The 21878-nt window shown below is 38.4% G+C and overlaps 1 protein-coding gene and 1 long non-coding RNA gene across 2 annotated transcripts in view; one reads left to right on the top strand and one right to left on the bottom strand.

The window, feature by feature from the left end:
• LOC126263041 (scm-like with four MBT domains protein 2) overlaps positions 1-13528 on the top strand; it is a 161470-nt gene extending 147942 nt beyond the window's left edge. Inside the window, exons 13-15 of the mRNA XM_049960014.1 lie at positions 8393-8525; positions 9686-9875; positions 13099-13528. Coding sequence (XP_049815971.1) covers positions 8393-8525; positions 9686-9875; positions 13099-13251 — 476 coding nt within the window. The 3' untranslated portion in view covers positions 13252-13528. The remainder of the gene's footprint in view (positions 1-8392; positions 8526-9685; positions 9876-13098) is intronic.
• On the bottom strand, positions 8256-19451 carry LOC126263043 (uncharacterized). The gene is made up of 2 exons (XR_007546805.1): positions 19401-19451; positions 8256-8491 (listed from the first exon to the last, which is right to left on the bottom strand). It is a non-coding gene; the product is annotated as an uncharacterized LOC126263043 (long non-coding RNA).
• Between the last annotated feature and the right edge of the window lie 2427 nt (positions 19452-21878).

Raw genomic sequence — 21878 nt, 5'->3', positions numbered from 1 at the left:
GCACAGGTACACATGCTGCTCCTTCAGGCTAAACAAATTTTACCTGACACCCATATTCTCCTGACGTGGTAAACAATGACTTCTTGCTATTTTCCAGATGAAGAAGTTATAGTTTGGTAGGCATTTCCAGAATTAGAACCAAGGTCTCTGCTAAGTCATCCATTGCTGGGAAAAATGTGTCCTATTGAAGGGTGGATGCGTAAAGAAGAGCTAACACCATCACCAAGTTTCGTAGCTCCACTTTTTTTTTTAGTGTTGAAGCTTTGTGACTATGCTTCGTGTACAATATTGCAGTGTTTTTGTTGTTAAGAAGAATGATGCAATGTTTCTTAGGACATGCAAATGTCCTCCACTGTACAGAAATTATATATCGTGTGTACAAGTACAGGTGGTGATGCAGGAACGATGACATGTGGAAGTTCAGGTCTGGCCGCAGATCTGGCATGGATAGCCGAAGTGGTTAAGGTGACTACCACCCAGTGGCGACCGCTGAGGCATTCCATTGGCAGCGTCCAAAAAAATAAAATATAAAAAAAGCTTGGGAGCGGAAAGACTTACCTTAGGGGGAAAAAAGGAGAGGTATATACACACACACACACACACACACACACACACACACACACACATCCATCCGCACATATACAGACACAAGCAGACATATTTAAAGGCAAAGCCTTTAAATATGCCTTTAAATATGTCTCTTGTGTCTGTATATGGGCGGATGGATATGTGTGTGTGTGTGCGCGAGTGTATACCTGTCCTTTTTTCCCCCCTAAGGTAAGTCTTTCTGCTCCCGGGATTGGAATGACTCCTTACCCTCTCTCTTAAAACCCACATCCTTTCGTCTTTCCCTCTCCTTCCCTCTTTCCTGACGAGGCAACCGTTGGTTGCGAAAGCTTGAATTTTGTGTGTGTGTGTGTGTTTGTGTTTGTTTGTGTGTCTATCAACATACCAATGCTTTCATTTGGTAAGTTACATCATCTTTGTTTTTAAAAACATGTAGAAAAACAGAAATAAACACGTTTTACAACAGTGTCCTTCTTATGCACAGTAAGAGTTTGTCGCATGTCTGCATGAGATATAAAACATAATACCAACTCCAAAAATCTCTCTCTCACACACACAAATGTACGCTTGCGCACACGCGTATCAATAGCACAATTCTTCATTGCTCACAGGGTATGTGTGAACACTTTTATGTGGGAGTCGTAAGTAGTTGGTGGTTTGATGTAAGTGCTTAAGATACTGGTGGAGATCGGGCCTGAAATACCGTGTTAACAACACTGTCAACCTCAGCTAACAGTTGTGCTCTAGCCATTACCAAATGATGTATGTGCTCCGCTTTGTTTTGAGGGGTGCTTGCTGTTCTGCTACAACATGAGTGCCAGTACTAGGAATAATAGAGCATGTATAAATTATTCAAACTTATAATCAGGATTTTGCGAAGCAAATTTAATCAAATTACCAACATTTAAAACTAAAAGCATTTTACTCACCAAAAGCAGCATCTCCATGACTTTGAGAAGACATCTTCAAAAAATTAGTGGGAACGGTATTGGAAATCCATTCGTCGCTCCTTCTTGTTGGCAAATAAATCTGTCACTCTCAAATGTTTGATGTGCAATTTGCACAGATTTCTCTTTCTTTCTTTTCATACAAATGGTGCAACGACACAGCGGCACTACCTCAGAAGCCGCTCCTGGTACTCACATAAAATGGGAAATCCCAGTTCAAGTACTGACCTAGCACAATTTTTCACTGTCATCTTTCTCTTATACAGCTGATGGTTGTTCATACTCGCAATTGCGAATACATTTAATGCCCTCTTCATATGTCTGTGTGTGGAAGGGGGGTGGGGTTTGACCACAAAGTTTTATATACACACTGTACATTTATCACAAATCAGTTAAACAGGTAGGTCCTCCATAATCACATTTGTATTTTCTATCTACTATAAGTATTTCACTCTCCAGCTCATGAGAAGAATCATAATCTTTACATCAGTGTTTGTACGCTCATCTAGTGCCGTGTCATTATTAGACCTTCAAGTTCTAAATTTGACAAGCAATGTATAAGAGTCACGTTATCAGAATGTCACCTTTTACACATTTTTGAATATGTATGAATGCATGTAATAGGCTTCTGTGGCATTCAGAAGCAACTGAAAGAGTGGAAAACAAAGAAGTGTCAAAGTCCGGATGGAATCACAGTTCAGTTTTGCAGAGAGTACTCTTTGGCATTGACCCCTTGTTTAGCTTACATTTATTGTGAATCTCTCTCCCAGTGCAAAGCCCGAAGTGACTGGGAAAAAGTGCAATTTACTTCTATATAGAATAAGGGTAATAGAACAGACCTGTAGTATTACAGTGTAATATCTTTAATTTCGGTTTGTTGCAGAATTCTTGAGCTTATTCAAAGTTTGAATACAATAAACTTCCTCAAGACAGAAAACCTTCTGTCCACAAATCTTCACTGATTTAGAGAGCATTACTTGTGCAAAACTACACTTGCACTCTTCTCACATGATATCGTGCAAACTGTGGCTGGAGGGCAACATGGAGATTCTGTATTCCAGAATTTCCAGAAATTGTTTGACACAATGTTACATTGCAGACTGTTAATGGAGGTCCAAACATACAACATAGATTCTCAGGTTTAAGTAATGAAAACTCAGTACATTCTCTCGGGCAGTGAGTGTTCATTAGAGACAAAGGTATAATCGGGAGTTCCCTGTGGAAGTGTAATAGGACCATTCTTGTTTACTAACTAGCAACCCATCCAGGCTTTGTACAGGTAGTGCTACGTATCTGTGGCCGGTCAACTTGTCCAGTTTAGCAATAATTTTGTTTTTTATGGGTCAGTGCTTAGAGTTATGTTTAAAATTCAGAGAACAGTATTATGTAGCTAAATATCATCACCTCCATACAACTTAGCGCAACCCACCTAACAATGTGAGCAGGGCATCAAAGGTGCCATACTGCTGCGGCTGCCCATTTGTCGGCAGGGTGATCGCCAGTCCATTTTGTGTCCAAACTGGCTATGAGAGCCAGCCACTAGCTGGCAGTTGTCACCCTGCCCTGCAGGTGGTGTAGTAGCTCACAGCTCCCATCATTGTCATGAGATGTCACTCCAAACACCAATTAAATATGGGACAGATAAAATTCATGTCCTCTGAGAATTTAGCAACTGCAGTGCAAGTATCACTGAGATAAGCTTTCATGTAAGATGGATAAAGGCAATGGGGACTTTAATTCATAATAAGTATGTAAGGAGAATATATGTGTAGATATACAGATTCTGGGAATAATAATTTCGTATGGCCCAGTGGCATGCTGGAAGTCTTTCAATTGGATGTTACTTTGGTGACTTGTGTGTCCTAACGTACCCCAATTATCCAATCGGGGAAAGGCGACCTACAGTCTAGTGTAGAATCTGAACCGTGTTTCATTTATGTTGAATCTCCACCTCACTGAGAGGTGAATGCTAGGTTGAAACACAGGGTGTAAAATTCATGCTCCTCCTGGGATTTGATCCTGCAATCTGTTGGCTTCCAAGTACGAACTGTGCCACTACACCGTCAAGCCCAACGTGGATTTTGGTCAAGCTTCACTGCTTTCTAAAATTGTGTTGGCTGTACCACTAGGTTGTATTAACATCATTTTCACAGTGGTGGCTTTAATTCTTTATATTTCAGTCAGTTTCCATGAAATATGTATAAATTTTATGCACAAACCTTTTTTGTGAATCAGCCTATCTATTAGTTGAAAAGGATCAAAATCCCTACAGTAGTTTCCAAGATTACCCCTTATACACAGACAGAATGCACAACACAGGACTTTAATTTATATATGTATAGATATATCAGTGAAAATAACCAATCTTCAAATATGCAATATGATTCGATGGATTAAAAATTGTTCACCAAGCAATGGTTGGAGAAAGCACATATAAAGATTAAGGAAATGTGCAAACTTTTGGAGCCAGTGGCTCCTTCTGGCAAAAGGATTGAAGGGGAAAAAAGAGATCAAGGAAAAGGAATGACGAGGTTTAGGAAATGGGGAGAGTTACAGAAAAGTCGCCTGACCTGGTATTCTGGATGACATTCTAACTCTCCCCATTTCCTAAACCTCACCAGTCATATCCCTTCATCCCTCTTCCTTCCCTTTCAAACCGTGCTTGATCCTTAATCTTGCACACTTCCTTAAACTTTATGTGTGTCTTCTCCTGCCACTGTTTGATGAGTATATTTTTTGTCTATTCAATTAATCAGTTGGTGTTGATAGATAGAAGATGATATGACAGGTAGGGTGAGCAGCAGTTTTGGAATGTTTGCTGATGATGCTGTAATGTACAGGAAAGTGTTGTTGAGCGACTTCTGTTTCGGTGATGAATGGTAGCTTGCTCAGAATGTGAATAAACAATCCTATAATGTTCAAATACAGTGTTAGTGGTGTGCTGCTTGATGGTCACATTGGTTAAATAACTAGGCGTAGTGTTGCAAAGGGACGTTTAATCGAATGAGCATGCATGATCGGTAGTAGCGAAAAGAAATGGTTTACTTTGGCTTATTGAGAGAATTGTAAGAAAATTTAGCTTATCCGTAATGGAGAGTGCGTGTGGAATACTTGTGTGACCCATTCTTGAGTACTTCTCAAGTGTTTGGGACACCAAACACTTGAGCAATTTAGAGGCATGCTGCTAGATTTCTTACTGGTAGCTTTGATCAACATATAAGGGGCAAGGAAATGATATGTGAGCTGAAATGGAAATCTGTGAAAGAAAGATGGCATTCTTTTCATGAAACAGTATTGAAAAAGTTTAGAGAACTGGCATTTGTGATTGTACCACCGCATACATACATCTCGCATAAGAACTGAAAAGACTAGATGAGAGAAATTATGTCTCTTACCAAGTCATGTAGACAGTCTTGTATCCCTTGTTCAATTTGTGCGTGGAACATGAAAGGGAGTGACTAATACTGGTACAAGGTAACCCCCACCATGCACTATATGGTAGCTTGCAGAGTATGTCTGTAGGTGTAGAAAGAACAAGAAATAACAGTTACTAACATGGCAGCTGACAGAACAAAACAGCCTCAACAATACTTCCAGTACACACATAATTCATGCAATTCTGATGCAGTTTGTGAGATTTTTTCACACACATTGAACGCAAATATTGAATGAAGAACCTCTGCTAACTATTAAGCAAGATCAGAGATATTCTGACAATACAAGCCACTATTCTCACAACCCATAAACATAAAACACCCTTTTAGTGACAACTAAATTCAAAGTAAAGTATGTATACTGTGTGTCTTTAGAGTCCAAGGTTTAAATGTGGTCACTGTTTCTACTATGTCTGGAAGTCCTAATATATTAATCTTAGCATGGCATATCTAAGACCTTTTTAACTTAATATACATGCATGGCAGGAACTCAAACCCAGACCCTAGCACTTCAGAGTCCATGCTCTTACCAACTGAGCTTAGTTTGATGTCAATTGTAACATAGCTATAATTGTGGTATCTTGCTTTGATGTGGAATGTCTTGTTTGATTTATGAATACAAGACTTTTCTCAACTATGCAAATAAAACTTATACATAAACAAAAATAACCAACTTTTGAAAATATAATGTAACTGGGCAAGTAGAAAATCTACTCACAAAGCGGGCGCACGTGTGTGCGTGCACGTGCGTGGGTGGGGGGTCTGTGCACATGCACACGGGCATGCACGATCGCGTGGGTGACAGTGCCCTTGCATCTGAGCATATTTTGCTTTTGCTGCCCTTGTAAAAAAATGAGATATTTTCTGTATGCGTTTTAACAAAATTTCACAAAATTGCTAAAATATTCATAATTTCTTTGGACGGTCATAATGGATACACTTCCTTGGCCTCAGCTGATGTAATCTGTCCTGTCCTGTATACTCTTGGCTATGGAATACAACCTCTGTATCAAATATCCATTGTTCTTACTATGCAATATTGTACAGTGATAAGACATTGGGCTTGTTTTTGGGAGGATGGTGGTTCAATGCTCCTAATAATTAGTGCAATATTTATTTTGGAGTCAGTATAACACAATTCCAGTAACAGATAGCATAGTGGGGAATACTTGTACAGATTGATAGCTGAATCATCCTTCCTCTGCTTCATGAAACACTTGATAATAATTAGAACACGTGCATTCAGCATTCAACATTTCAGTGTGGGGTAATCATGTGGAGAAAGCTTAGGTATGTCTGGCCCATGATCCTAAACACTGCTGCCAAAACAGTGTGTACCTTCTCATTTGATGTGGACAAGTGCAAATATGCATCACTGTGGAGCATAAGCATATCCAGCTCAGTTTACTTCCATAGCAATCAACCATGGATGTCAACAAATACTTCAGTCTTGAACTTGTCAGCCATAATTAATGACCACAATGTTTCGGATGTTGGTTAAATATTGTAAGGAAATTTCTGGCAGAATGTCAATAATTTAGGAGTAAAGGAAACCAGTCACCAAACAAACAGCACAGGTGTTGAATTGTCAGTTGGGTGAAGGGGGGGAGGAATGATTAAAGTGTCAGGTGAGATTGGGATGGGGTGGAGCTGGAAGTGGGGGGAGAGGGGGTGGTAGCTAGCTAGTGGTGGGAGGTGTGTGTGCAGAATAGGAATGCAACAGGTTGGGGGGGGGGGGGGGTGGCACACAATAATGATGGTGTTGAGACATCGATTGGAGGATCGGGTGATAGGACAGAGGAGGTGGAGGTTGTTGGGCAGAGGGTGTGGATCCAGTGGACTAGTAGGGAATGAGACCAGGAGCATTAAGGGAGTGAAGGATATGTCACAAGGATAACTCCTATCTGTGCATTACAGAAAAACTGATGCTGGGGTAAAGGATCCAGGTGGCATGGGTTGTGAAGTGGCTATTGAATTCAAGATCCTGTTTTCAGCCACGTGTTCCGCCACTAGTCAACTCTGCCGTTGGCCACTGTTTGGCGATGGCTATTCACTCAGGTGAACACCTGGTTGGTGACTGTACCCACATAAAAAAACGTGCAGAAATTGCAGCAGCAGAGATGGTATGTTACAAGACTGCTGTTACAGGTGACTCTTCCTCTGGTGGGACAGGATAAGCATGTGACACTACCAGAGTAGGATGTGCTGGGCAGGTAAATCGTGGAGGTCTCCTGCAGCACTATGACACCTGTGCCAAGAGGTTGGGAATGGACCAGGATATTGTATGGGTTGGGTGGACAGTGGAATACCACTTTAGGAGACATGGGAAGTATCATGGGCATGGTGATAGATTTCTGGCCATAATAATAGATAGTCAGTGCTCTGACAAAGGATATGGTTCAGATGCTGCAGTTTGGGATGATATTCAGTGATGAGAGGGGCACTCCTTTCCAGAGGGTGGTGTTTCTTTGCAGCTAGTTCTTAGGTGTGGTAGGAAGATTAGGGTATGTGAGGGTGTAGTGCAGGAAATTTGTTTCTGAACTGGGTTTCAGGGGTAGTGCATGTCTGTGACAGCATTTGTGAGACCTTCAGCATATTCATCATGCACCATCCAAACCCATTGGCTCTGGTACCTGTGCACCCACTGCCTACCTCTCCAGTATTTGTATACCACACACCTGTTTCTTTCCTCCAATGCACTAGCTACCCATCTCCTAACCCTCCTCCAGCTTTCCACATTGTCCTCTCTCTCTACCTACCCTACCTGACACAACCCATCACCCCAATCCACCTGCCAAACTGGCACAATTGTCATTGTGTGTGTGTGTGTGTGTGTGTGTGTGTGTGTGTGTGTGTGTGTGTGTGTGTGTGTGTGTGTATTTCGGGGGGGGGGGGGGGGGGCAACATTTCTACTATTTGGTGAGTGGTCTCCTTTACTTGTAAATTATTGGATGTTGCTTAACTCATCTATCTTTGTTTCCATTTCTCCTGTTTCCATGCATAAATGAACAGAGACTATGGCACAAGTTTATTCCTCATCATGATATGACCGCATATACCATCCCCAACCATCTTATATCAACAAAGAATCCTCTGAGTATCCCCATATGGAGATTGCTTAGTTTCATTCACTTACTGCAACTACTTCCCAGAAATACATGTGCAGATTAATACTATTTTGTGCTGGTACTACATACTTCATACACCATTTTGCTGCCAACAAGTGAACAACTTCTGCAAATAACAACCAACCATGTGTATGTTTCTTCTGAATATTCCCTCCTAACATTGCCAAACTTCCATTCCATTACCTGTACCTTCTTTATTTTCTTCTTCTCTATTGTTATATAATAATTACAAAGGAAATACATTGAAGATTTATAAAGATTTGTTTGCCCCATTTTGTGCACCAAGCATACTTAATTTTCTATTACATGTGGACAGACAAAACAATACGGGAATCAGCAAATACTTCAGACACTGGCACCATCGTTGATTCAGATACTTCAGTGCCGAAGAAGGATTTGAAGACTCCAACTGCACCTGGAAATCACCACCAAACATCATCTTCCATAAGGTAAGTTGGAATTGTAATTCATCTGACAAATCAGCAGCAATGGTAAGTAATGTTGTGATTTACGATAAGCTATGGCAGAGCAGGGGTTCAAGTGAGAAGCAGACTTAAGTGTCATGAAAACTTAATCAGCACGTACTGAAAGGTTCTGTATGACACAATACAAATACAACATATGACAAGGATAGACTGCTACTCATCACATATAGGTGTTTAGTAACAGACAGGCACATAAAAAAAGAGCTGCTGGATAATATCTCAACATCTCCTCTTTATAGAGAGTAGCAATCTGTCCTTTTTGATTGTTATTAATCCATCCCAGATTTTTCATTGTTTGGCAGATAGAATTACAAATATCTTTGTTAGTAACATATTTTTGCTAGCAACTTACAAGCTTTCAGTAAGAACACTGTAGTTAAAATTATTTGAAATCAAGTATACCTGTAGTGTGATCATCACCACCACAACCACACCCCACCCCACCTGCCCACTCCTTTCTCATTTCAGTGCTCAAGGGAGGAACATGTATTCTGTCTTCAGGGTGGAACTGAAAATTGAGGAAAGAGAAGCTATGGAAGGAAAAGCTGAAGTACTCAGTTACCATATAAATTTACAGCAGCATGAGGATAATGGAATATGCTAATTGAACCGCCATGTCAGTGACACTAGATCAATTTCTGATGAAAATAGTATAACAATTAATACATAAAATCAAGTATTTGCTTCTTTTATTAGATCTGCAAGTGATTTAGTAAGTGTCGTCAGTTACTGTCTACCAGCAAATGAGTACTTTGTAGCTGATGGTACCATCTAACTTTAGCTGTATTAACAGTATTTTCATCACTGGCACCTATTCCATCAACATTTAACTTAAGGTAATGTTTTCCTTAGGATTGCACCATGCTAGTCTGTGCTATCTCTCTTACGGAGTTTTCCACTATTTTGTTTCAACAGATTCTTTCATGGCCCTCTTCACTTCTTTTAGTCTGTTCTGTAAATTTTGATTTTTGCTATCTTCCCAGCTTTCTGTTACCCTTAATACATTTCATCATTTCACTTCAGATTGTGTTACATGAGGGAATTGCTCTCTTACATTGAATTCGTGTTCCTGCGAATCCAAAATTTAATCATTAGTTCCTTATATTGAGAATACTATGTTGCAGGTTGCTTGTACCTTCTCGAAGGAAAGAGAATGATTCGGAAGAAGATGAGATTGGCTATAACTCAAAGCATATTAAACTGTTTAATTATCATCTGAATTCCAATCCTTTGTACTGGACAGAAGATGATTTACATCATTACCTGGTCTCTACTGGTGAATGTGCCCCAATTGCTGATAAATTTAAGGAAGAGGTAAGGTGTAAACATAGTTGAAGTAGGCTAGTTTAAGAATAACATGTATAATTTGATTTTCTAAGTTCATAAATTAGTAGCTTTTCATGCCCATTTCACACATAGTGAGAGCTACGCAGTACTACATCATTTGTGATGTAATCTACATAATACCAATGTTAAAGATACCACACCTCTATGCAGTGATGTTCTTCCAGTTCTTTTTATAGTCGTCTTATAATGGTATTGCAAATTACTTATGGAACAGATCTACTGTACTCTCCACAGTAAACTGGTAGCAAATTTTTATAGTGTACAACAGTAATTTAAATCAGCCTTCAAAAGTACCAGTACAATAAATAATGTCAAGTAAGAGGAAACGAGCTAATATCTGAGATTTGCTCTACAAATCATTGTTCAGTTTGTTGTTAAAACTTGTGAGGATTCATCTAAAAAAATAAGAACTAGGAAAGGTCTCTGAGGTTTACGTGAATACATACAGTGCCTGAGCAGTTCAAGTGCACGCAATAAATCTGCACACATAGTGAAAATAATGCAGATGAAGTAATTTTTGCAGAAAACAGAATATCTAATAATGAAATTACTTATGATGATGATTTACAGGTATGCTCTAGCCAGAAATTGCAGTTGAGCCAAACATTATAACACTAGGAGGAGAGGCGAGGGTATCATAGAGACATAGACAGTACACAAAACTGGATTTCATAGCAGAACTTAGTGTAGATGTGACATTTAATATATGAGAAGTAAATACAAATTGTCCCTGATTGTTACAGGAAGATACAAGTCTCCTAGTAATATAATTTGTGATATATTACAAAATCTAGGGTGTTAAAAAGTCGAGAAAAGTAGCACTGAATATTTTGAAAGATTGAAACAAGTCCAGTAAAAATGGATCCGGAAACATATTTTTTGAGATTCAAACGCTGATTCATAGGAAGGGCTGAAAGAAGTTTGGTTGCAATTAGTTAGTTACATGTTCCATATGTATAAAATAATTTTACGGCATCCTGTGGGCCATTCAACATGTTTCACATTCAGCTAATGGCGGCCTTTTAAGTAAAAACTGAATTAAATCTTTATCCTGTACCACATCATCCAGATATATGATTTTATACCAGTGATACTGAAAATAGCTACTCATTGCACCCTTATTTCGATGGTATATCGGTGGTGACAATAAATCCTATTGTCTGTTGGAAGCTTAGAGACCAATATTTACACATAATCAGACAACATTTAGTGCTGCTCTGTGCATATATATGTGGGTGAGTCGCCAGTGGACAGTGTGGCGGAGACCTCACTGTGCGCATGCCTCCCACATGTGGCCTCACAGCGGGCCCCTCACTGATATAGTTGGCAGCGGATTCAAACACACACATGCAGTGACTACACGCTCAGCGCACTCAAAAACACAAGTGTTAGTTGCAGGACGCAGCAGTTACGTTTTGCTGCACAGAAGTGTTTCACTGTAGTGATCTAAGTGCTTTGTTGAGTCCAGAGATTTGTTGTTTTGGTAGGTGACTGCTAACAATGTTCTTTATGTTCCTCTAATTCACTTTTTGCGGTTATGCTTTCAGTTTCAAAATTTTGCGTCATGAATCAGATTCAAATTTCAGTTCATCATATCTGTGCATTAAGTCATGTCACGTATGCCTATCTCTTATTTCTTTGCTGGTCTCTTGAACAGTAGAATTCGTTTTCTTTATTCCTTGGACAAGCACCAACAGTAAGTCATATTGCAAGCCACTCATTTCCAATTCATGAACATTCGTAGTCTTTATTGTTGACATTGACAGTTTTGGACCAAAATCTGCATCTCCACTAATTTGAGTATCTGCAGCTCGTAATGAAATTCTCTCCTCCCGAATCATCCAATAATGCACCTTCTGCAAGTTGCACTTGGTCAACAATATTAGTGATACTAGCCATTTTCTTATAGTTGAAGCTTAATCATTGCACAATTAAAAGCATCAACCATCACCAGAAAAGTTTGCTAACTACATAATACACAAAATTCTATCCAGCACAATTCTTGATGAAATTTTTGAGGCACTGTGAAGCATTTGCTTGCAAACTCACAGAGATTCTTCTTTTGCTACTGGGGTAGATGGACAAGATCGAAAGACAGCATGATGTTTGAAGACCTTTGATGTTTGAAGTCCTGTGTCACATGTCCCACTGTAAGCTCATACTCCTTCCTCTTCTCATCATTATATCCTCACAGTTTAGTTAATATATTCCAGGCTGGAAAGGAACCTTGTCTTCAAGTTAAAGGATGGATATCAGTCGTAAGTGGGTATGGTTCTCACTGATAGTGACAAGAGCGTTAAGTCACAAATATGTGATTCAATAACATGTAGCACTCAATAATACAAACTTTCACTTTCTAATAGTTGATAAAATACACTATTAATATTGTGGCTTCTGCCACTTGAAGTTTTAACGCAACCGATGTGTGACAAGTGCACGGGCACACACACATCTTACGTGAAAGCAAGCTCCCCAGCCAGTACTGTGTAAGGTGTAAACGATACTACTTGCAGCTGCTACCGCACCGAATATTGTGACATCATACTATAACCAACCTTACAGCTATCAGGCAGTATTTATTACCATTATTTCCATGAAATACTAGTGAAAACTACAACTTAGTGCAGCAAACTGGCATTAACTGGATAAATAAAGTAAAGTGGTTCCCAGCCCAGTACCAACCTTGAATTTGACAGCACTGTAACAACTTGTATGTCAGTTTTGATGCTAATTTACGAGGGTAACTTTTGCTCATACTTCTTAATTGCAATATTCTTTTTTCTTCCTAGTAATCTGTCTTCACTTCTCACTCTGTCCTCTTCATCTCTGGACTGAAGCCAGCATGAGGCTTACCAATGTGCTATCTTTGATCTCGTACTCTCTCTGACACTTCCCCTGTGACCTTCATCTATCTCATCCTCATTACATGTGGATCCCTCTCAACCTGCGATCTAAGTGACCTATCCCTTTATTCTAACCGCCCCAGTCTGTCCGTTTTTGCTCCCTGGGGAATGAATTAGTAGTTTTGAGAGCTGCGATAGTGCCATGTACCTTTTTTTCTTGATAATTTTCTGTTGACAATACTGAATATTTTGCCTCCTGAAGATAAGTTATGGCCATCAATTCTGTCTCGTAATAGTTTCCTCGATTAATTTCAATACTGATACAATGTAAATTTTCCTTGTTATAGATGATTGATGGACAGGCATTCATGATGCTGAACCTGCCAACACTGGAGAAGCACTTGTTTATGCAATCAGATGCAGCTCTTATGGTGTGTCGACACATTGAGAGGGTCAAACTGGCCTTCCTATTACAGTATTACACCAAAAGACAGGATTAATAGCAGGAATCCCACCAACGGGGTACTGGAGAAATAAGCAGACAAAGATAATGAGAGAGAGAGAGAGACTAACAGGTTAAAAGTATTGTCACATCATAGTAATTATAAATTGCAAAGCCTATTGGTTTAAGTGATGTACAACTGTTGATCTGTGTTAATAGTTTAAAAGAAATTGAAATGTTTTAGATATTATAATTGGCACATAACTCTTAAACAGTCATTCATGCCAATAAAAAATGTAAGTGTAGCCTGTACAGAATAAAAGACTGCCAACACATATTTTGTTTGTCTAAGACTCAGATTTTTGGCTGCTACAAATGTATAAAAAATAAATAAATAGTATATTTAATAACACAGAACTAACCCACTAGTACTAAGAGTGTTCGGTCGTTTATCTTATTGATCATACTTGTATTCCCAACTGCAGTCAGATGTTGTTACATCAACAGGTTTCAAACGCTGTTAAATTATCCATCAATTGATTTTTACAATGTATCATGTGTATGCACTGAATCCCATAGATATACAGGGTTCCAGACTACACGAGCTTTCCCCATACAGGAATGACAGGTCAGCATTCAGTTCATTTAAGAAATGTGACGTGATGGAAAAGTACTTAAACTCTATTTGTTACAACAAACGGAACTGCAGATGTTGCTATATGATGAAATTTTCTCATCGGCAGTAATTATACAGCTGTACTTTGTAATAGTTTCACCCTTGTCTGGGAAATGAGATGGCACACCACACCATCACAGGGCACATGGGAATCTTGCTGTGGAACACTGCTGCTGTTATGGCAACAATGATGTTAGTGATGTTTTGGGTATTTCAACCGCTCATCTTGACATCTACAGTGTAGATTGTTCTGCTCTGGTTTTAGTAAATACAGAAACAATGGATTGTCTGGACCCCCTGCTCTCTCAACTTGACACAAAAATATTATGTGACTTCATTATATTCTGACAAAGTGAATCAAATCCACTTGACTTCAACTGGAACTACAAATCAAGAGTTAAAACTTATCTATGTGTTTAGCTCCTGTTGAATCCTTTGTTGCAGCTGTCCATTGTATAGTAACTTTGGGTCCACAGATTCAATTTTCAGGGGTAAATACATGTAGGTGCTGTGACTTTATGTTAATTAAAGCTTCTTCTACTTAATCTTCCTCAATTTTAATCTTCGCTTGTAAATTCTAGAATGCAGTTGTGAATACATGTTGAACAACACCAATCCACTTACTCCTACAACATGCTGACAGAGAATCTAACCACGGAGTAATTTTGTACCCCATGCCCTGGACAATGTTGGCCAAAAAAAGAGAGAGGAAAACAAATACAAACGAACATCTGTGGTCCTGTTCACAGGGAGGTATCACTCATTACCAAGATTGAAGCAGTTTTGGAATAATTTATCTGCATTCTTCAAAATCAAATACTACGTCTTTCCCATTGTGTTCATGATACCTGATGGCCTTTCACCTGAATATTTCTTCCTTGGCAAATATTCTCCAGTCTATTTCGAAGAAAATAATGTATAGCCTCCACTGACTCAGCTCCACCGCAAAGACTTGTAGCAATTGCATTTCTTCAGTTGTGGTTCAAACTTATGTTAACTTGACCTTTTTTATTTTTTCATTGCTTTACTGATGCTGACTAGTGTTGACTGAACTTAATGAGAAATTCAAATTTGAATTAGTTGATGCACCTTTCAGTAACCTTTAAGGATGAGGTAAGCTCAAAATTGTTACTCAGAAACTGCCACTTCTTTCTTCCACCATACAGATTCATGAAATTTTTATACACTATGCTTTTCCCAATTCAAAGTTACATTGGGTTCAAATCTCAAATGTAGAATGGGTTCAAATAAACAAAACTAATTTTGATTAACTTCTGTATTCAGTGTTCCTATCAGACAATGTGTTATATCATTTCCAGTTCACTCAGACCTCATATTACACCATTACCATATTACACCAGACCTCATATTACACCAATATTTCACCTTTTAATTAAACATTTGAACACACAATGACAAACTGGCATCAGACAGATTCACTTAAACACTACCAAACAGTGTTGTATGGCAAATGATCTGTAATAATCATTTTTGCATATATTTAGATTGTAGTCCTAAGTGAAATTTAAAAGAATTCCATCCCTGATGATTGACGGGACATGCTGTGATGACCCAAAACATTTCCATGGGAAAGGCCATGGCATACAGTTAGGCTCTCCAAAGTATGGAGGATAGCTGCATGAACAAAATACTAAAAACTGTGTATAGCTTAGATGGAGTTAGTACACCAACAACTCTTTGTACAGAGTCAAGTGAGATAAGACACTGCGTGCTGTGAGCAGACGTCTGCACTGCCGATGGTGTGCATTAGCCCATGCTGCCACCAATTGAAGGAGCTTAGGAGAGGTCATAGACTATGCAAGCAGACTGCTCCAAGAATGTCAATAACAGTAAAGACACAGAAAAGTATGGGTGATTTTGGATGAAGGTCCAGATTAAAGGTTACTGTCATATGGTTGCAAACTGTAATTGTGTAAGTTTATGGAAGAAAATACAGGGCTTAAAGCAAAGACACTACTGAAAATAATTTATGTAGCTAAAGATAGCAGAAACTCCGCTCTCTTACACTGAAGCTCTCACACTTCAACAATTAGGAAGTTACTGAGCATGGCAAGAAGTTAGGTTGGAACTGATTAGCAGGTCCAGCTCATAACTGTTATTAAAGGTGGCCGTCAGTCCAGTGTTAACATATTGTACATTCAAACAGCTAAAGAGAAGATGGTATTGTATATGGTGTCAAATAAGGTGAAGAACAGCAGCAACAAGGAACATAATAAACACTGTATATATTGACCATTATGATCAGGACTGAGTGTGATAAATGAATGAGAGCACAAGAAGGGAATTTTGAAGAATTTAATTGGTTTTAAGTGGGAGATCTGAAGAGATAATGTGTTGCCAAGGTCAAACACTGTCATTAGTCACAAAATACTAACAGGCTAGCGAGTCAAAGAGGCTACTGAGCCATAAATAATGGTTTTTGCTCATCAAATAAGAAGTCACCCATAAAAGTGAGAGTTAAGGTGTTATTGCCATGTAAAATTACGAAGAAGATTGGTGGCCACAAATATTGGACGGCTGTAGTCTGTGCTGGAAGGCAGCATGCACAATTATGAGGGACATAGCTGGCTGATGACGCTGTGGTAATGTTGACGCTGACCATATTGAGCCGAGCACATGCACAGTGAATTGCTGCGGACTGATGTAAGAAGTTACAGGTCGCACTGCTGCCGCTCCTTTCAACACACTGGCGCTGTGACGCAGCTCGTTAATGCTGCGACATGGTTTCCTGTAACCACTTTATGTGAGCAGTTTTTGTCCTGAAATTTGTTTGGAATGGTATGCTTGAAAACAATATTACTGAACATAGTCTTAGTATATATAATGATCGCCTGATAGTGGTACGTAAGGCTACCTACTGAGTCGGTTAGTCCTGGATGCGTGTACTGTGAATAAACATAGATAAACGGAATGAGATAGACCAGTATGTATTGATGAATTACTGTCAAAATTCAAATGAACAAAGAATTTTAACTCTATAGATTTGACCTTGGGGTATTGGCAGGTCAGAACTAATGACGCTTCAAGAAAATATACAGCCGTTTTGTATGAAGGTATGTCTTACCAATTTAAAGTGTTACAATTTGGTTTGAATATTTCAGTGTCCATATTCATTAGAGCTTTGTACACAGCATTAGGTAAGGATCTATTAAAAGAGTTTATTATTTGTGCAGATGATATATTTCTAGTATCAAAAACTTGGGAACAACATTGTTATCTATTAACAAGAGCTTTGGAAAGATTTTACGTTAAAGGTATTACAATTAAACTTTTTAATTACATTTTGGCAGAGAAGAATTCAAGTTTCTTGGACATCTTGTGGGTATAAATGGTATGATCCAGAATGAATACGGGCTATCAAAGATTGTCCTGAACCCAGAAATGTGAAGCAATTAAGATCGTTTCTAGGATTAGCAGGATTAGGTGATACATACAGGGGCAACCTATGAATGATCCTAAGATGTCAGTAGTTCACAAACAAAAGTCAAAATGGATTTGGAGTGAAGAGCAATCAGCAGCATTCAATAATATAAAGTTAGCGTTGGTAGAGGCAACTGTCTCAAGACATCCATGTATGGATAAGCCTTTTAAATTTAGTACTGATGTGTCAAAATATGAAATTCGTTGTGAATTGTTCCAGGGAGAATGGGATCTGACAGTAGGAGATGACAATACCTTAGCACTTGCCAATAGAGCACTGAACAAACTTGAATTAAATTATACTGTAATAGAAAAAGAGTTATTGACCATAGTATGAAACATAAAGAAATTGCATATTCTGATTTGGGGGTCTAAAATTATAATTTTTACTAACTATCAAGTCCTCTCTTTCTAAATGGAAAGTCATCTCTTACACAGGAGACTCATCAGATGTGCACTTTTCCTACAGGAATATCACATAGAGATAAATTACATAAAAGGTTCACAGAACATGGCTCCTGATGCATTGTCACGTCTACCTACAGGCATGAATGACTTTCTGAGACCCGAAAGTCTGGAGTAACTTTCAGTACAAATTTTGTAGCCTTAAGTTAAACCATTAATGTTGTACTCAACTTGGTGCTGACAGTAAGGCAGGTTATACCTGAGAATTGATATTTTAAAGATAAGTCATTAACTATGAAACAAAGTGTGGTGATTAATGATAATACAGCTGAATGTATAATACATCATCATTTGTTCTGGAGAATAAGAACTACAAGACCTTTGTGGAGAGTATGCATACCAATGACTGTGGAGACAGTACTTATTAAGTTTATCTACAAGGGATAGGGACACTTTGGAGTGTGTAAGTACATGAAGCACGTGTTCAAATTCTATTACTTTAAGGGTTTAAGTAGAAAAGTAGATCATGTTAAACATGACAGAAAATGGAAAACAATAACCAAGCTCATAAGTTATAAATTGTATCCTATAATGCCAAAGTGGTTACATGACCTTACTGCAGTCACCTTTTTGGTCAACGAGTAAAGGAGGAGTAACTTATTTATTTTATACTAGTTGAGTGCTGGTCAAAATATGTAAAATTGTATCCCATAAAACATAAAATACAGAAAGAGTGATTTGGTGTTTGAGGGAATATTTCAAAAATGTAGGAAAACCACACAGATTACTAACAGATAATGGTCCACATTTTTTCAGTCAGGCATTTCAGGAGTGTTTGGTATGGGAAAGAGTTAAGCATATAGCTACCTCAAAATACCATCCGCAGAGTAACGTGAGAATGAATTGTGTAGGAGATTTCACGACTATGTAGAACCTACTGTCCTGCTAAACATACGTCTTAGGCACAGTTAATTCCCGAGTTCCAGGTAATCATCAAAGAACTACCACACACGACAGGTTAAGCACCTGTAAAAGTGATGGGTAAACTATTTATAGGGGAACAATTACTAAAAATGTTTCAGAACAGTGTGTGTGGCAACATAACCATCATGCGCATGTTCCAGAATTTAAGGTTGGTGAATTGGTATTGATTATCAGTCACCAGTTAAGTTCAAATATCAAAAAGGAGACAAGCAAATTTTTCCCTAAACATAGCGGACCATATATGGCAAGTAGATTCCACACCCAAAAGCTTAGTTCCTAGTAGAACCAACTACAGAACGAGAGATAGGATTATATAATGTGGAACTGGTGAAATGTTGCAAACGGCTAGAATAAGCTTTATGGCATAGTAACATAACAGAAAAAGTATATTAAGTCTGTCCCTTTCTTATATTTTCCAACACTAATAGGTAATTTCCACAAATTCAGGGTAAGGTTTATTACCTTTTGTATAGGACTCACAATAATTTAGGGTGGGTTTACACACTGTTTTATAGAGGAAGGTTACTGGATTACCAGGCTTAGTATATAGGTACCATCCAGTGTAATAGTTTTCTTTTATGGATACGAGCACTAATCATCTTGAGTGTTAGCTTGGTCACATTTTTCAGTTGGATGTTGTAAAAATAGTACACCAAAAAGAGGTATCTCTTTGTACAGAGTCAAGTGAGAAAAGACACTACCTGTGTGTGCAGCCTGATCAGTGAGCACTAAACTTGCTGATGGAGTACACTGCTGCTAGTTGAATGTGCTTTGGAGGGGCCACCATAGAATACGCAGGCAGACCACTCCAAGAATAACAAGAACATAAAGACATGAAAAAGATTGGATGATTTTGGTTGGAAGTCCAGATTAAAGGTTATTGTTATATGGTTGCAAATTGTAATTGTGTAAATTTATGGAAGAAAATACAGTGTTTAAAGCAAAGACACTATCAAAAATATTTTATTTAGCTGAAGATAGCAGAAACTCCACTCTCTTGCAGTGAAGCACTCGCACTTCGGAAAAGTCAGGCTGGAACTGACCAGCATAGCAAGCCCATAACTATTATTAAAGGTGACCGTCATTCCAGTGTTGGCATACTGCAAATCAACCACTTAAAGAGAAGGTGGAATTACACCTGGTGTCAAGTACAGTGAAACACAGCAGCACCAGGGAACATAATAAACGCCACAACACTAGTAAATGCAGTAGATGATAACAGCCTGAAAAAAATTTCATACTTTCTGCAGATTATTTTCTCATAGAATTACAACTTTACACACAAAATTAGAAGAGTTAGTTGGCAGTGTTGATGACTGAGGCTTTTGATTTGAAGACTTTTTCTCTCAGATATTTGGTTATCCATTAATTTGGTAGTTTATGGGTACCTTTTATGAAGTGTAATTACTTTTATGAATCAAATTACTGGTGCACCTACATCTACATACATACTCTCCAAACCACTGTCTTAATGGTTGCTGCAGCACAGAGGGGAATGAAGAAAATCCTTAGATTATTCATTTAATTCTAATTCTCAAAACTTTGTAAATAGGCTTTTGCAGAATAGTGGCTGCTAATTTATATTATACAGCTGATGGTAGCCTATATTCGCATCTGCGAATACATCTTATGTAAAGGTGCATGTGGCCTTCTTAGCCGACTTCTTTTCCTTGGCAGTGTCTTCAGTGCTAGAAGGTAACAGAGAGCTGTAATCCCCTAATCTGCAAAATGACCAAGAAAATTTCTTCTTTTAATACTTGTGGTTTAAAGCTTCTTCATAATCGACAAATAACTCCCATCAGATATGGGTAACACAACTGTATTACAATTGCTTGATTGATTATATATGTCTTGTCTCATTAGAGTGCACAACATGAATACACTTTGACAGATTAAACTCCGGAGAATGAATGTCAGGATGACAGTTAACTTCTTTTGTTTAGCTTCAATGCAGTCACTTTTGTTGCTGTGACTACTGTTATTCCATAGCCACAACACACCTCCAAGCCATGACTTGTAAGAACAAGCAGCCCACTGAAGGTGGAGACACTAAACTTTTTGTCCTGTCTTGCCAGTATGCTGCACTGATGTACCTTCTATTACCTACACATGGTAATGGAGCATTTCATCTACAATATGCTGTCTGAAACTTAGCTGTTAATAAAAAGTTATATCCTGATCATCTTCCACTGTTTAGAAGGCCAGAGAATGTAAACCCACAGTTTCCCTAAAATGATGTATTACACCTCAATTTTTGCCGCTTGCTTATTATTTTTGCCTGTACCTAATGGCATGTTAATTTTAAGGTAGGTAATAATACAAGGTAATACAGGTAGATTTACTTTATATATATGTTAGCGTGTGTAGTAATGTGAAAACAAGAATGTATATTTTTCGCATTTATCATAAATTAATGATGATTTCAAGCTCATTAGTGACTAAAAAGTAAAAAAAAGAAAAGAAAATCAGGATATTAGGTAGATTTATCCCAGGGTTTTCTGCTGCCTTAGCAGAGATTTTGTTTTTCATACTAATTGTTTCAGTTCTGAAATGCTTATTAGTTATACTCTTAGCATAACAGATCAAGAAAATGAAAGAGAATCACTGAGCGTACTTTAAAGTTATTTATTTACCATTCAGTAAAATACTGTACTAGGCACAATGCAGTACCACTGTATCTGCTGTTCTCAGGCACAGGATAGGCTAGTTGATGTTCATAAGTAGTTGGAAATCTCCCCGGCTGTGATTAGAAGCTGCTGTAAATGGGTGTGTTGGGAGGGCTACTGAGAGTTGTGTACCAGAGATACCAAAGGCATCTCAAATACTACCTCTCCTATGGATCCTGTCTTCTTTATGTGAAGAACAGGATTGACCACTTATCATCCACATGACTGTGAGGGCTGTGTTAGCATTAGGGCTACAAGCCGTCTACAGGGGAGACGGGGATGAGGGAGAACTCAATCCCCCACCCAACAAGTTTGAGGAGCTGTCTTCCATTAAAACTGAAACCGAGCCAGAAAGACTCACTTCATCTAACAACCCCATTTCCACAGTTCAATAAACATTATGATAATAAAATGAACATAATTAAATTTCAACATTTCTGTCAGCATCAGCTAACATAGAAACTTGTAATATTTATGGCAGGAACAGGATTGAAGATAGGCATTGCCTAAGTT

The sequence above is a fragment of the Schistocerca nitens genome, chromosome 6 (assembly GCF_023898315.1).
Source record: "Schistocerca nitens isolate TAMUIC-IGC-003100 chromosome 6, iqSchNite1.1, whole genome shotgun sequence".
NCBI classification, from domain to species: domain Eukaryota; kingdom Metazoa; phylum Arthropoda; class Insecta; order Orthoptera; family Acrididae; genus Schistocerca; species Schistocerca nitens.
This window is presented reverse-complemented; position numbering and strand designations above follow the sequence as displayed.